Source organism: Sphaerodactylus townsendi, linkage group LG03 (genome assembly GCF_021028975.2).
Source record: "Sphaerodactylus townsendi isolate TG3544 linkage group LG03, MPM_Stown_v2.3, whole genome shotgun sequence".
In the NCBI taxonomy this organism is placed as follows: domain Eukaryota; kingdom Metazoa; phylum Chordata; class Lepidosauria; order Squamata; family Sphaerodactylidae; genus Sphaerodactylus; species Sphaerodactylus townsendi.
In genome coordinates this window covers 64,310,098-64,325,236 of record NC_059427.1, presented here as the reverse complement: position 1 = coordinate 64,325,236, position 15,139 = coordinate 64,310,098, and the positions used below count along the sequence as shown (strand labels likewise).

General features: G+C 41.0%; 1 protein-coding gene across 3 annotated transcripts in view; it reads right to left on the bottom strand.

Moving 5' to 3' along the window:
- Positions 1–15,139, bottom strand: part of SFMBT1 (Scm like with four mbt domains 1) — a 101,961-nt gene that overhangs the window by 33,142 nt on the left and 53,680 nt on the right. For all 3 annotated transcript variants that reach the window (XM_048488143.1, XM_048488142.1, XM_048488144.1), the window contains 6 exons: positions 14,474–14,629; positions 9,282–9,376; positions 2,580–2,820; positions 2,134–2,222; positions 1,603–1,849; positions 208–305 (listed from right to left, as the gene is read on the bottom strand). In XM_048488143.1, coding sequence (XP_048344100.1) covers positions 208–305; positions 1,603–1,849; positions 2,134–2,222; positions 2,580–2,820; positions 9,282–9,376; positions 14,474–14,501 — 798 coding nt within the window. In that variant the 5' untranslated portion in view covers positions 14,502–14,629. The remainder of the gene's footprint in view (positions 1–207; positions 306–1,602; positions 1,850–2,133; positions 2,223–2,579; positions 2,821–9,281; positions 9,377–14,473; positions 14,630–15,139) is intronic.

The following is a 15,139-nucleotide window of genomic DNA, read 5'->3' as shown; positions in this document are numbered from 1 at the left end:
ATAGTCACTTCCTCAAGTTTCTTGCTGGTCCCTACTTCTTAATGTACATTTCGGAAAGTTATTCAACCAGAGCCTTTGAGATTCAGTGGGCAAAAAGGCTACTTAAAATGAGCTTATGAGATTGGATCTCAATTATGACTTTTAACTGTATGATTTGTTTTAAGTGTTCATCAAAAGTAATCCATTGAGAGAAACCAGGTGTCATACCTTAAATAAATCTGTGGGTACCAAAGATTCCTCTTCTTCCTGTTTTACTGTTGCTAGAATCTCCTGCCATTCTGCCTCAGTCTTCAAGTGCCTAAAAGCTTCAATTAAAAAAAAATCTCTGTGAGTGAAGACAGGCCTCAAATTATTAAATGTATCAATCTGGTTATCATGTTAACAGGGAAAACACATCACTTTTACAAACTGAATTAACTATGGTACTGCTGGACCACAGCTAAATCAATAGGCTGCAAACAGTTAGTATAGCCACACATTATTTTATGCACGTGAAGACACAAGGGTTTGAATTTCCTCATTGTTAATTTCTGCTAGTAACATTCTGAATGAGTTTTACATACATACTGTATTTTCCACTGAAAATACACTGAAAATACTGTATTTTCCACTGAAGTTCCCTTTTGCCAGAATTCAGGTCAAACTTCCAACAGATTCTTAAATTTAGGAAAAATTAAGAATTAAGTTCGAGGTGCCAGTTGCTGGGAGTGGATGAAGGTTGAGGAGCAGCAAAGAATTGCTATAAAGGATCCTTAAGAAGCATCTCTATTGAACTGTCTGTAAATCTTCAGATTGGGCCTTTAAGAGCATATACACCCAAAGTATTCTCGGAATATGTCAATCTGTGCTCCAAGATATTTAGAGGAAAACAAAAGTACTGTCAAATTCTTAGCAGGAGGAATACTAATTTGTCTCCATTTTCACAACTGTGATGTGAAGTAGGCATGTTAAATTAGCCTCACTTGCATTTCATTTGATACCCTATCCCAGTGGTGGCGAACCTTTGGCACTCCAGATGTTATGGACTACAATTCCCATCAGCCCTTCCAGCATGGCCAATTGGCCATGCTGGAAGGGGCTGATGGGAATTGTAGTTTGTAACATCTGGAGTGCCAAAGGTTCGCCACCACAGCCCTATCCTTTATGATGCCAAGATAAAAAATATGTTAATTTTTGACTGGACAGAGGGATCCCTGGGATTGAAGCCACAAAACTGCTACTCGTGGCTTCTAAAATTGGAGCCAGCCAGCACCTTTTCAGTATTCAGAGAAAAACTACTTCTCTTCCCATTAATTTTTCTCAGAGCTCAACACTCTGCATATACAGCACATTAGTGAAAATTTAATTCCTAAAATCCTTCATTTGGATTTCAATATACCATAGTTTTGAGGGCTGGCATAATTTGACAAATGTATGTGTTAATCCGTCCTTTGCTTCAAGCAAGTAAGTCCTGTTAGCAAGCCTGCAGGTGTGCAAAGAAATTAGAATAAATATTTTATATATTATATCTACAGCTATATAATATAATATCCATCTATAGCTATATCTATTAAACTCTTTAAACTGCAATTCTAACGTTTGACAAAATTTTTGGTTTTGTACCTAATGAAGGTTCAAGGATGAAACTGTGCTGAGTTGCCCAACCCACAGGATGGAGAAAGGGGTCCAAATAGTACATCCAGAAGTCATACTGATCCAAATCTCCAAGTCCTTCATAGCGCAGTTTAAGCCTTCCACCAATGTTATCTATTACATTGACTATCCAAGCTCCCAAGGAATTCTTCAAGTGCTGACATTCTAGTCTTGAACCAGGTGCAATTAGATCTAAGGGATTCTTCCCTCTATGGAGCTGCAGGGGGGGGGGGGGGAAAGAAGACAAATATTTGGTGTCCACACACCACGTTTCAAGTGACAATAAGACAAGCTCCACTGTTCTTGCTGAACTCTCTGCAAGCCTCAACTATGACTACAACTAGATCAGCTAAACCAGAAGAGCAGGAATTTTCTTAATTTTGTCTGTTTTTCTTAATTTCTTAAACCTATTCTCTCGCTTATATTATGCAACGACAACAGCGAAGTGTAATATGCATGAAGTTTCTTTACTGCTGCCAATTTTGTGTGCAAAACATTTACCCCTTCTAGAAGGTTGGCAGGAGCACTGCAAGCCCCCTTCAAAGTTTGATGTAGAAATTCTTCCTGGTTAGCAATTTTATCCTTGATGCCTAAAATAAGAAAAGAAAATTTAGCTATATTATAACACAGCAGGATAACATTCTATTTATCTTTAAAAGGTCAACATCAGACCTCATGTATTTGTTCCCCATACAGCTTAGCAATATCCACAATATCCACTATTGAGCAACAACTGCAGTTAACATTTTTGAACAAGTGGGAATTGACAGAAGGCATACAGATGCTGCAGCAAAGTGACATTTGTCAAATCATGGGTGAGCTTAATGAAGAACTAAAGATAAAAGGTTCTGACAGAACCCTGACTATGTTCAGAGTCAACCAAATGGTAAAAGGTATATTGAAAAGTTGTTTCACAGGCTTCTCTTATTCCTATAGTAGACTTTTACCTTCAGGCACTCTAAGAATCTTCTTGTTCTGTTCACACCAGCCAATTGGGTGCAAGTCAGCTGTCATAATGTCACACCAGAAGTCAGCTTTCCGGTCCTCTCCATAACCATCATATCGTAGTAGCAGTAATTGCCCACAAGTGGTAATGATGGTGGCTACCCAATATGTATCATGGTCAGGTTTGACAGCAACCTCCAATTTCATGCCAGGTGCAAAGCCATTTTGAAGACTAGTATCCACCTATGAAAAGGTAACTCTGGTTACAATCTGAGCATCTGATAGCACAGCAATATATGTTTTTCATAAACAACTTTAATTTTAATGAGGTTGAACTAAGGCTTGGCATCTTTGGTATCTAACTGTTGTCAATGTTAAATCAACTGTGAAATTTAAATGTGAAATTTAGAGCCCTATTTTTTATATTGTATGTATTTATTGAATGTGCTCTTCTTGTTATTTTAGATTATATTAGTTGTTGTACACCGCCCAGAGCCCTCCGGAGGTGGGCGGTATAAAAGTTGAACGAACGAACGAACGAACGAACGAACGAACGAACGAACGAACGAACGAACGAACGAACGAACGAACGAACGAACGAACAAACAAACAAACAAACAAACAAACAAACAAACTCACACCAGCTACCTTGGAATAAAATGGACACAAGAAAAAACAGGGTTGCGCTTACCTGTAACTATTGTTCTTTGATGTCTTCTATGTACAGGGACTGTATGTGCAGACTGGCCATGAAGTGGAAGTTTCTAGCTACTAAAGAACCAATGGGGGCAACCTCCCCTCGAGCAAAAACAAAGCTTTTTCATGCCCAAATAGTCAAATGCTCTGGAGGGGCAGTGTCCCCTTCCCTTAGTTCCTGATTGCCCTCTTTGAACTCTTAGCAGAAAGAATAACCATAGAACCTGACTATACTTAACAGAGAGCTCACGGTGGAGCTGGAGGGAGGGAATATCTGTCTGCAAAGAAGACACTAATGAACAATAGTCACCAGAAAGTGCAACCCTGTTGTCATCTTCCAGTCCCAATGGCAGGATGTAATGAACAAGACAATGGTAATAGAAGAAAGTAAATAAGTTTATTTCAGAAGAGCTGATTTCAGCAAATCCAGACAACTTGCTAGGTAAATAAATATGACCAGAAAGCACTAAATCAGAATACAGAAGGATAAAGAAAGGAGGATGCAAGAGAAAGGTCTTATAATCTGGCAACTGAAAAAAACCTCTATCAAAAACTAAGCGGAAGAAAGGATCTGTAATGGACTATGGTTTCCAAGATGAAGTCAGAAGGCAAAAGTTACAAGCAAGTGGGGATTAGTATAAAACATTAGAAACCAGCAGCTTCAAATCTATTCTAGCAAGATGTGATTACAAACCCAGAATACAGCCCAAAATACAGCAAACATAATTGATCACTGCTTATCATTTTTTTTGCCTCCACAGATTACACAACCACGTCTAGAAAAACCAGTGAAGTCAGCAACTGTCCATGGCAATAGCCCACCAGTATTTTGCTCAGGCATTTTATAGGAAGCAAAGGAGTCTGGTAAAAGGGAAAAAATCAGCTCCTTTCTCATAAAACAGGCCAGTGTGTAGAAAATTGTGACCAATGTACAATATCAGGCATACTAAAACAGATTACAAAACTGAATTTTGTAAGCATCTAAAAAGATTATGTGCTGCTAAAAGACAACAAGACTTTCTTCGAAATATCACACTATTTATTTGACATTAACAAGGCTGTCATACGTACATAACCTGGCACAGCACTTCGACCACATTTGTTTGCTTGGGGGAAGGGCAGGAGAAAAGCAGAAATAGCTCGAACATTTTCTATTAAAAAAGTTATGTCTTCATGTGAAACAGAAATAGTAAGCATTAAAAAATACCACCCTGAAAATATAGTGCTGCAGCTCTCAAATTCTAATAATGAACTTGAAGTCAGAATGACTGTCAGTAGCATAGTAGAAGACAGCTACCAACAGAGTTTATATATTTTGAAATATGCAAATATGCAGAAAAATATATGTAAACTTTAAAAAGCAATGAACTAATCAAATGCCCTGATGAAGACTAAATACACATATTGCTCCTGAAGATGACAGAATTTTGAGCATCAGTTTGAAAAGAAAACCCTAAAAGGGAAAAAAGGATTGTGATGGATTGGTCTAATAGAGCCTCTGACTGTATATTGGGGGCGAGAACATGAATTAGGGTCACAAGATGTGTGTGATACCCTTTCTCCAAATCCAGGATATCATAAACTCCAAAGGATTTTGACACTGAAGCTAAACAGATTTATTTCTGGGGAGACAATGGATTATTAAAGTAGAAAGAAGTTTTTTACTCCCAATTCTAATCAATCATACCTTCCCCCACCTTAAAGGAATCCCCTGAAGGTGTGAAGTTGAGTTTATAGCATTCTAGAATGGGTGGAAGGGGTGTGTGTGCTCAAACTAGTGTTGGGTAGAATGCATGACCAACCACTATTCTCACCCAACTCTTTCACCACCTTCTCCCTATTCCCAGGTACTAGAAGAAATTAGGGGCACCTTAAGAGAGACCCTTGGGATAGAGGAAGATGTGACTAATTTCTTTTGGTAGGACTGGACAAAAAGCATTTCCTCTGAGTGCTATAGAATAAGAGAAGGGCATTTTTACCCCTCCTACCTCTTGGGGCACAGGAAGTGCTCAGATACAGAAGAATCTATTGTCGCAAGAATCTACTTATTTTGTCCCAGAGTGCAGGGAGAGGGGTGCTTTATCCAAACCTATTATTTCCCCACTGCAAATCTTCACAAGCCTCCAACACATTCTAATTCTGACCCACCAATACAAGTAAATAAAGCTTGCCACAAAAACTTCTCTGCTTTCTCAGTCAAAAATGTAAAAGCTCTACCAACCACTTGATTATTCAGAATGTTCAGTTAACCAGCATCATGCAGAGAGCAAGCTCCTCCCCCTTAGTCACTGCACTCCTGTGCCTTTGTGTGTGCAAGTGCCCCAGTCGCACAGCACTGCTTGACAGGAAGGTCCACATCGTTGAATGAAATGGAAATCACAAAGGTGTCAGAAGTATGCAAAATTCTCTCTTCAAAGCAGAAACTAACCTGGGATGCCTTTTTATATGAGAAATATATTGTATATACATCTGCAGACCAATGACTAGTCTTCTTATTCCTTGTCTGCAATTAGGCTGAAGGAGCAGCTGGCTTTTAAACTAATTATCAAATACAAATTATATACACACCATTACACTAAGGCCACCACACAAAAACAAAAGGACAGAAGTTTTTAATTCCTTGTTTTTTGGGGCCTTCAGTTCTGGGCACAGTCATTCAATTAGCCATATCACACAAACTTCTAACCTGTCACCATGCCCTCTGATATATTCAGCATATGAGACCCATTCCCTTAACAGTAGCAGAACTGTTCAAGTCATATCTAACCTGAGCTGAACAGAAGATATAATTTACTTTTAGAATATTAATAAAGGACATGGTGAAATATAATTGCAGAAAAGAATGGCAGGAGAGAGAACTTATCTTACATGGCGTGAGCAAGTGAGGCTGAAATACTTTCACAATAGAGGAAACAGTCTCATAAAATTCTCTCTTATGCACAAATAGCACCCTCTTATGGTAGCCGGCAAGCCAGCAGTACCATGAAGCTTTAAAAAAAAAAGATTTTTACCAATTTAAAATTTCCCTTTCATTTGCTATCCCCTGTGAAACTGTGGTTTACAAGAAAAAAAAATTCCAGGTGACCAGGCACCTGAAATATGATTTCAGATCTGTCTCCAACAATTATATAGGTATAAACATAAAACTAGCCTATTTAATTGGCAAAATTTTACATCAGAGGATTTACATTCTAACTTTATAGTATAGTACAGGGAATTCTTTTAGTAACTAGAAAAATAAACTGATTATCCCAAATACTAATATTTTCCGGGGGGGGGGGGGATCATTTTTAGAACTACAGTTGGTTACATAAACAGTTTTGAAAAATGTTAACTTCCACCAGTTAATTACATGCAAAATGTAGTTTACACAGAGTAACAAAAAACCCTGATTTATCCACAAGGGGGAATCTTTACTTCTATAAGGATACAATAGACAAGTGAAGAAATAGATACTGAACAATTTGTGAGTACACACAAAGAATGCTCCAATTTGCTTAAATCCCTGAAGCAGCAGTTTAGCTGAGGAAAATTGCTAGTACATCTCCACAAGGATTTTACCCACTTTGATTTTTTAAGCCCCATTATGTCCCAGTAGCTTAGTGATAGATGCAGTTTTTTTAAAAAGGGAGCACAACAAACTGCCCAAATATTACCATTTCAAATAAAATAAGTTAACAGGTTTACAACCTCCATTCCACCTCAGCCTTCTTCCTAATCTTGATAACTGTCTACTTCAGACAAGGCTCATCTATTTGGTGTGTGATGAACCTTCCACACTGTGTATCAGCAGAGCTACAACCATCCACCTCATTTAAGATTAAGACTCATGGGAAGAATATTTTCATACGCTAGATGGTTCAGAGACTAAACGCTAGGAAACAGAAAATACAAGAAAAAGCCTCCACAAAATTATCAGCAATTTAGGTAGGAATCCTATGAGTTTATGTGTGTGCTGTCAAGTCACAGCTGACTTATGGCACCTCATAAGATTTTTAAGGAAAGAGACGCTCAGAGGTAGTTTGCCATGCCTGCCTCCGCATGGGCTGACAGAGTTCTGAAAGAACTGCGACTGGTTCAAAATCACCCAGGAAGCTTCATCTGGAGGAGTGAGGAGCTGAACCCAGTTCTCCAAATTAGAATCTGCCATATTTACACCATTCTGGTGATCAACAGACAAGTTCAAGTATGGCCCAACTTCCCTTTTTGAAGGCTTCAGAGCTTCCTGTTTGTGGAGATGTTTCCTCAACTGTGCCAAACAAGTGTGCAGGATGAAACAAACAGATAAACTCACTGAAAGAACACTGATGTATGTGCAGAATCTCACACTACATTCTCTGCAGAAGAACTTCTCAGAGAAGCGTCTTTCAATATCACTTGCATCCAAGCATTATGAGCTAGGAAAATTTATATTCCAGACTAGGTAATTACAAATTTTGGCAACATTACTACACTTCACTACTCTATTCAAATCACTGTATTATCATGGAAGCCCTGGAGCTATATACTAACCACTAATGTAAGCAGCAACAGAAACAGAATACCTTTGTTAGGTCTAAGAAAGTCACAAAGTTGTAAGCTAGCTCTGCTTCACTCAGACTAGATTCTAAACCAAAAAGTGTACGTGGGGTGGGGTGCAAGACATTGCTGTTAAAGTGCATGATGAAAATCCTTTACATAATTCGCTAAGGATTGGAATGTTGTAACAACTCACTTCCAACCAATAGGCAGGCAGGACTCACAAATCCTGCCTGCTCATTGGTCGGAAGTGCACTCTTCACATTCCAATCAGTCCCCTGCCCTCCTCCCTTGTAACTGAGGAGCAAGTCAGGCCCAGCAGGGCAGTGGCAGCAAGCTGCCCTCCCTACCAGCCCGGCAGAAGCCTCCCCCTTCTCTCTCTCTCTCCTTCCTTCCTTCCTTCCTTCCTCCCTCCCTCCCTCCCTCCCTCCCTCCCTCCCTCCATCCCTCCCTCCCCCAAAGGCCAAGCTGGGCTGGGTACGGCAAAGGAAGCAAGATGACCTCCCTGTTGGGTGTGCTACCCACCTCCCGATTCCCCCAGCCACCCTCCCCCAGCCCCCAAAATCCACCTGGGCCCAGTGGATAAGCGATGGCAAGCTATCCTCCCACCAGGACAGCCATCTGCCTCCATATTCCTTCAGCCACTCTCCTGCAACCCCAAAAACCAACCTAGGCCCTTCTGTCCAGGGCCCTGGCCTCTAGACTACCACCCTTGTCCCAGCAACCAACCTGCGAGGCCCAAAGGGCCATGGCAGCAAGGAGTGGTGGGAGAGTGGCAGTGGAGCCAAGGATGAGCCGCAGATCAAACAGATGGGCAGGAAGTTAGCCTTGCTGCACCGAGGGAGCTCCCAGCCAGTTGAAACACTGATGGAGGAAGCGGCAGGATAAGGAGCCATCTGATGGAATTCAGCCAGAGCAACCCTAGAGTGAGTGGGGAGGGGGGAGGGGAAGAAGGCAGGCAGGCAGGCAGGCAGGCAGGCAGGCAGGCAAACCAGCCATCAGCCTTCCCAGTTCTCCGCCTGCCCTGTTCCCCCAATCTAGAGTCTATTTTATTTCATTTAAAAATGGGCTTTACTGCTAGGCACATATAAATTACACGATAATCTTAAAAGTGGTGATCTGGGAAGCTCTTTGAATAATTAAGTCTACAAACAGTGTAAAAGATTTTAGGTTACATGAAAGCATAAAGAGGCAAATTAAAAAGCAATGACAACTCTTCTATATTGTCAAAGCGAGCAGTTATTTAGGTATGTCTACAGCACCAGTAGGAACATAAAGATCCTTTGCAAGCTAGAGAGAAGTAAATGCGCTCTATTAATACTACCTCCTATTGATACCTCTGATGACAAGAGTTTCCCCCTCTCCACAAGAGTTAGGGTTCTGAAGTGTTTGAAGTCCAAAGAGCTTCCTGACAATATGGCTCTATAGAGACGAGAGCTCAAAAGATGTATAAAACAGAGATGAATGACCATGATCAGATGCTTACTTACATGTTTAAACAAGCTGTGGGGTGCTGCCAGTGCTCCTGTATCTTCCAAATACTCATCCCAATTGAATTCAGTCTCTTCCACACCAGATCCTGCATCTACAATAAAATAAAACTGGCATAACATTTTCTAATGAAGACAAATCACTGTTTCTGCCCTTTTATATCCCTTGGATATGAAATAATTTTTGTACATTTTCTTCAGAAGGAGCAGAGATCTTATTGAGAATCAGTACATTAAGAAACCAAATAGTTAATTTGTCTCAGTGATTCAGCAAGAACAAGACCACCCCCCTCCCCCAAAGGTGTATGCAATAACAGCATTGTGCTTGGGGAGAAGAAGACATCATCATTTATATTTTTAAGAGTGCCACCAACTGGCAGAAGTGGTTTTACATTACAGATGATGATTACGATTATGGATTGGATTTATACATCAAGCTGAGTCATGCTTTGGTAATACAAATACTGCCTAGTAGTTCTGCACTCCTTTTTCCCCTCATGGCATGTTTTTCTAATTATTTCTACTTCAGAATAAGTTGCAGTTCTGTTAATCCAAACTGACAAACTACAGCTTGTCTTTTTGAGCAATTCAGAATTACAACCTATCGATTGGAACCTATGGAGATGCAAAGTGAGCAAGTTCACAAAAGGGAGTTTTGTTGCCTTCTCTCCCTTCCCAATACGCTGCTCCCTCAACATTCCTGACAATTGGGACACTCATAAATAACACAGGATGCATCACCCATGACAACAGTCAGAAGACAGAATTGGCAAAAATGCTTTATTGTACAGGAGGTGTGTGTGGGATATCTGGCAATGCCTTCTAGATGCAGACCCTGTGCCCCATCATGAACTCTCAAGGGGCACAGAAGGATGAAGGAGCCCAGGGGATGGTTGCTAAAATCACCTCCATGAAATGTATATGTTCCTAAGTCTGTAAAAGTAAAATCCTGGCTTTAGAAAATACAAACCATACTTTGGCCCTTTCCGCTCATGGGCGAAAACGAGCCTCCATCAGCATAATTTATGCAGATGGAGGCTCTGGGACCGTTCGCACGCTAGCATGTGAGCGGCCCCCACTCCTCCCCCAGCTGGAGAGGTGGCTCCGCACAAAGCCGCCTCTCGGTCAGCCCCCTCCATTCACCGTCATGTCCAGCGTCGCCCTGGAGGGCTGCAGGGACCCGTCCACGCTGCCCTCTGATCTCCAGGGGTCGGAGGGCAGCGTGAGCGGGTCCCTGCAGACCTCCAGGGTGATGCTGGACATGACGGTGAGTGGAGGCGACGGGGAAAGCAAGCGCTTTTCCTCCCAGCCATGTGTCTCACACCTGGGACTCCTAGGGAAGATGCTCCTTTGCAAAACCCTTGCTTGTTGAGCCATGTTAAAGGCTGTGCCATGTCAGCAAGCCAAGCTTCAAAGTGCTGCTGCAATGCAGCAGCGCCTCCTGTGCGAACAGTCGCCCAGGGATGGTGTTTTTGCCGTCCCTGGGCCGCTGTATATTGCCCGTGCGGAAAGGGCCTTTGCCAGTGTGCATTTCACAATAAGCTCTGATTTGTGCTCAACAGGCCATAACTACTTGAATCACAGCATGAAAAAGGAAGAAAAAAGAGCATGCAAGCTCCAGACTCATTTGTGTAGTGCCAACCAAAGGCTTGGGTCCACCAAGATTTGGCACTCATGGAAGGGATTTCTATGAGGGGGAGTAAAACTGTCTTCCCACTCCTCCTTCCCACTGCAGCTCCAAAAGCTGCCAAATGCTGGGGGGGGGGGGGGGGGGGAAGAGGGGGAGGAGGTACTCCCAGGAACAGCATTGGAAGGAATTTCCAGAAATGCTTCTCCTTTCATCTGTGCAAATCTTCTACTGGATCCAAATCACAGTCCTGCAAAACCCCTGAACGATCTCTATGCCACCTAGATATTCCTAGCTAGCTAGCAGAAATGTGGATCCTGGAAGTCCCAACAAATGCTTCAGTGTGCTTGGGACCCAAGGACATTTCTGCAGGGAAGCCAACATGTATCTCCCAACATGTACCTCCATTGTTACATGGACCAGTTTGATTGCAATTTCATCCAGTTTAAAATGCAAATCGCATGAGACAACAACAAAATGAACCAAAGAAACAGGAACATTAATGTGAAGGTTGAAGTGGCAGACAGTATGCAAATCTCAGGTATATGGAGTTCCTAATCCTTCCCATTCACAATTGATTTACAGTGTATATCTATAACTAGCATGTTTCTGATTTAACACCACAATGAATCAATCCTTAAATAGAAATATAGTTCGCTATGCTTGATTGAGCTCTTCACTTTCAAAGGTTGCATGTAAAGCTCTTAACTCGAATATAGTAACTTCCCAGCTGAGCTTCATGGTTGAATCCTTGTAAGTTTTATCTACCCCAGATTCTCAACTATTCAGATGTTCCACAAACAAGTTCCAGTTTGTTTTCATAAAGGATTATGAACTTCTTGGTTACTCATATTCTGTACTTATATAGTGCCTGGAGTTTTCGGAAGCATTATATGGGAAAGATGGATTTTACTTTAGACTGTTAGCTTTATAGCATAACCAATCCATAGTGACTCAGCATAAACAACAACTTCAGAAAAAATAGTTTCTTCCAGTTAATGTATTTCTAGACACAGGGACAACTCAAAACATCATGCTTAAAAGTCACCCTTCCTTATCCTCAACCTATCCTCCCAAATGTTGCCCAATCAAAATGGGCTTACAAAAACATCAGGAAAAAGAAATGGTTAAGAACACTGTAACCTCCAAGTGGACACAAAATGATAATCAGAAATATTTTCAACAGCAACAATTTTATTTCAATTAATGTATCTTCATATGACAGATAAGGATACAGTAAGTTCTTTTTACAAATTTACAATCCTCACCTCTCATTTCAAAATAAAATACTTCTTCCAGCTCAAATAATTTTGAGAGAGGTTTCAAAATGCAATGCCACAAATACTAAAGAATCACTGAAAGCAGAAGGTCAAATTCTATGATGGAATTTGTTGTTACAGAAAGAAAATTCTATATTCATCATAACCAAAATATGGGAGGAACACATTATTAGAGAACCTTCTTGTATTGTTCTTAAAAGAGGTGACTAATATTTAACCAGGTGACAGTTTTCTTGTCCCTATGGCTGCATTTGTTATATTGCTGGGACAAATATTTACACATCTAGATGAATATCAGGATAAACCTTTATAGTAAGGAACTATATTTAACAATAGAGTAAGAAACGAAACTGCACCTAACTATAGGTAATACCTGACAAATAAACCATGAGCAGGCCTTCTTATTAAGAAATGCAGTACCATGAACAGCATGGCATACTTATCCATTTAGGGATGAACTCTTCCTTTTCACAAGAGGTATGCGCCCTCTTGTTGGTGGGGACCCCTTCTCAGCAACCCTTGGGGCAGGCAGCTCCAGCTCCTCGTTGGTCTTGTAGGTTTCAGAAGTGAGGGAGGAGGACTCACTGGCTGCTTCTCTCTTGTGGCTTGGCAAGTTCCCCAGTTCTGCACAGACTGCCAGCCAACAGCTGCCTCCTTGGCCACCTCCTTCGTTGCTTTTATGGGGACAGTACCGTTTCTGGGGCCCCAATCTGTCAACCTGGGTCTACGCTGAGCTTGCCCTAACCTGGCCCTATGGGTTACTTGTGCTGTCTCTCCTTCCCAAGCTTTGCCCTTCCCTAGACCTCCCTTGGGTCCCACCCTGCTTGTCTCCCCTGATACCAAGACCTATGCTTGATTTCTCTCCACCTCCTCCACAGTGAATGTTTCCTGGGCCATGGGCTAGGGGAAGCAGGTTTACCCTGGCCCCTGGGGTGGGGGAAGGTGATTCCTGACACTCTGCGGGCCTTCCCACCAGGCTTGGAGGGCCAGGAGTAAGGACAGCCAACTCCAGGCAGTTTGGGGACTTCCAAACCCTCCCAGAGGCTGCGGGGACGAAATGGTGCAGCTCTGGGTGGCCTGGGGGCTTCCCAGCCAACCCAGAGGTGCAGAAGCATGATAGAGCAGCTCTGGGTGGTGAAGGAACATCCCGAGTGGTGGCGCCTTGGAACAAGAAGTGAAATGGACAGAATAAAAACCAATGCCTAGCATTAATGAAGCATTTTAATGCTTTGTGTTAAGCATATTATTGTCATTTTACTGTAATTATTACTAGGTGTGTATAATTTAAAGATTTTATTCCTTAAGTGATGCTGGCAGTAAAGCATGAACTTTAAAGAAGGGTGGTTAAGGAGAGGGAAAGAAATGAAGGAGGAAACATATGAAGTGAACGCTATCTAGAGTTGGGCTGCTCATCTGATTGGTCAAAAAGGTTTAATCAGTCAAATACACGGTCAAGTATTTTTATGCCATTAACTTTACTAGAACAGAAAATACTTTAAAAACTGCAATGAGTTATTATAACTTGTTAGGTAGGGTTTACATGTAAGCAATATACATGTGACTACATCTTGTCTCTAGCTCTTATCCTTAAATACTAAGGTAAGTTTAGAATTACAACATTTTTTTAAAAAAATGAATACATCAAAGTAATCACTATTATTAAATTATTTAAATAGTATTAGAAGGAGCCAACAGTATTTAATGAAAATTGTGGCAAACAATCTACACAGTGGCATTCTTGTCTTGACAATACTGTATATACCACCAAGTCAGTATAAGACTTTACTCAAGGAGCGTGATAAGACGACCCTCCCCACTTTTCCAGTTAAAATATATGGAGTTTGGGGGGATATACTCGCCATATTAAAGAGCACCCGTATAAGACTGACCCCACAATTCTTTTGCCAGTGATGATTTCCCAGGGTTCAAAAGTAGTCTTATACGCCAGTATATACAGTATCTATCTAGCCAATTGACCATCTGGGCTAAACCTGGCCTAGAGAATAAAGGACAGGGAAAGATGGCAAGCTGTTCAGATTCACTGCTAGCTAATGGTAGGGGGTTTTTTTGGAGACTTTATGTATATTGAGATTATATATAATGTAAGCACCCATATGGGGATGGACACACATGAAAAGGAACTCCATAATCTTGCCTGTATACATAGTACATTTTACCTTATCTATATTTTACTAATGGTTTATTTGTGCCAAATTCACTTTTGCAGAATGTATTAATAGCACAGAAGATACTTGTGGAACGTCAGGGTTCCACAACTGCAGTACCTGTCTCCTGCGGCTGTTCTCCATTCATCTCCACAGCGATCTGGCAATAATCCTTTGGTAGCTGTAAGTTGCTGGAGCCACCTCTGTCACTGCCTTGATCTCATCTGCTCTCCACTGTCTTCGTTTCTATATGCTTCCGGGTTATTCAGACAAAAACTGTCAAGAAAAATACAGCCATGTTTGTTTTTACTTGCAAACTAAATGTGCAGTCATTTTCCATAATCATGGAATTAAAACAAGATTCAGGAGAAAACCATGGCAAATCTTTGGCTAACTGTCCATTTTGCTTCAAGAAAATGTATCACTTTAACACAATATAAGAATACTGCTGCAGTCTTATTGCGATGCAGGGTTTTTTAACAGTTAGTCATTTCTTTATCATTCTCTTCCCTTGCTCACCAGTTTTAAATTATGCCACTTTATATCACATATACAGAATATTAACAGTTAATTATACTCTGTGCTTTCCAAGAAGTACTATACATCTGAGACATTCTTTACCTGTGAAATATTATTATGGCTTTAATAAAAAATTAAGAACAATTGGAATGTCCTTGGTGTAGAGAATTAGCCTTATTTTATTGTGTTGCATAGTAATTACATGCTCGTAACTGGGCTATGGCTGCTGAGTGAACCAAACCCTAGCAGGCCATTGTATTTGACTGT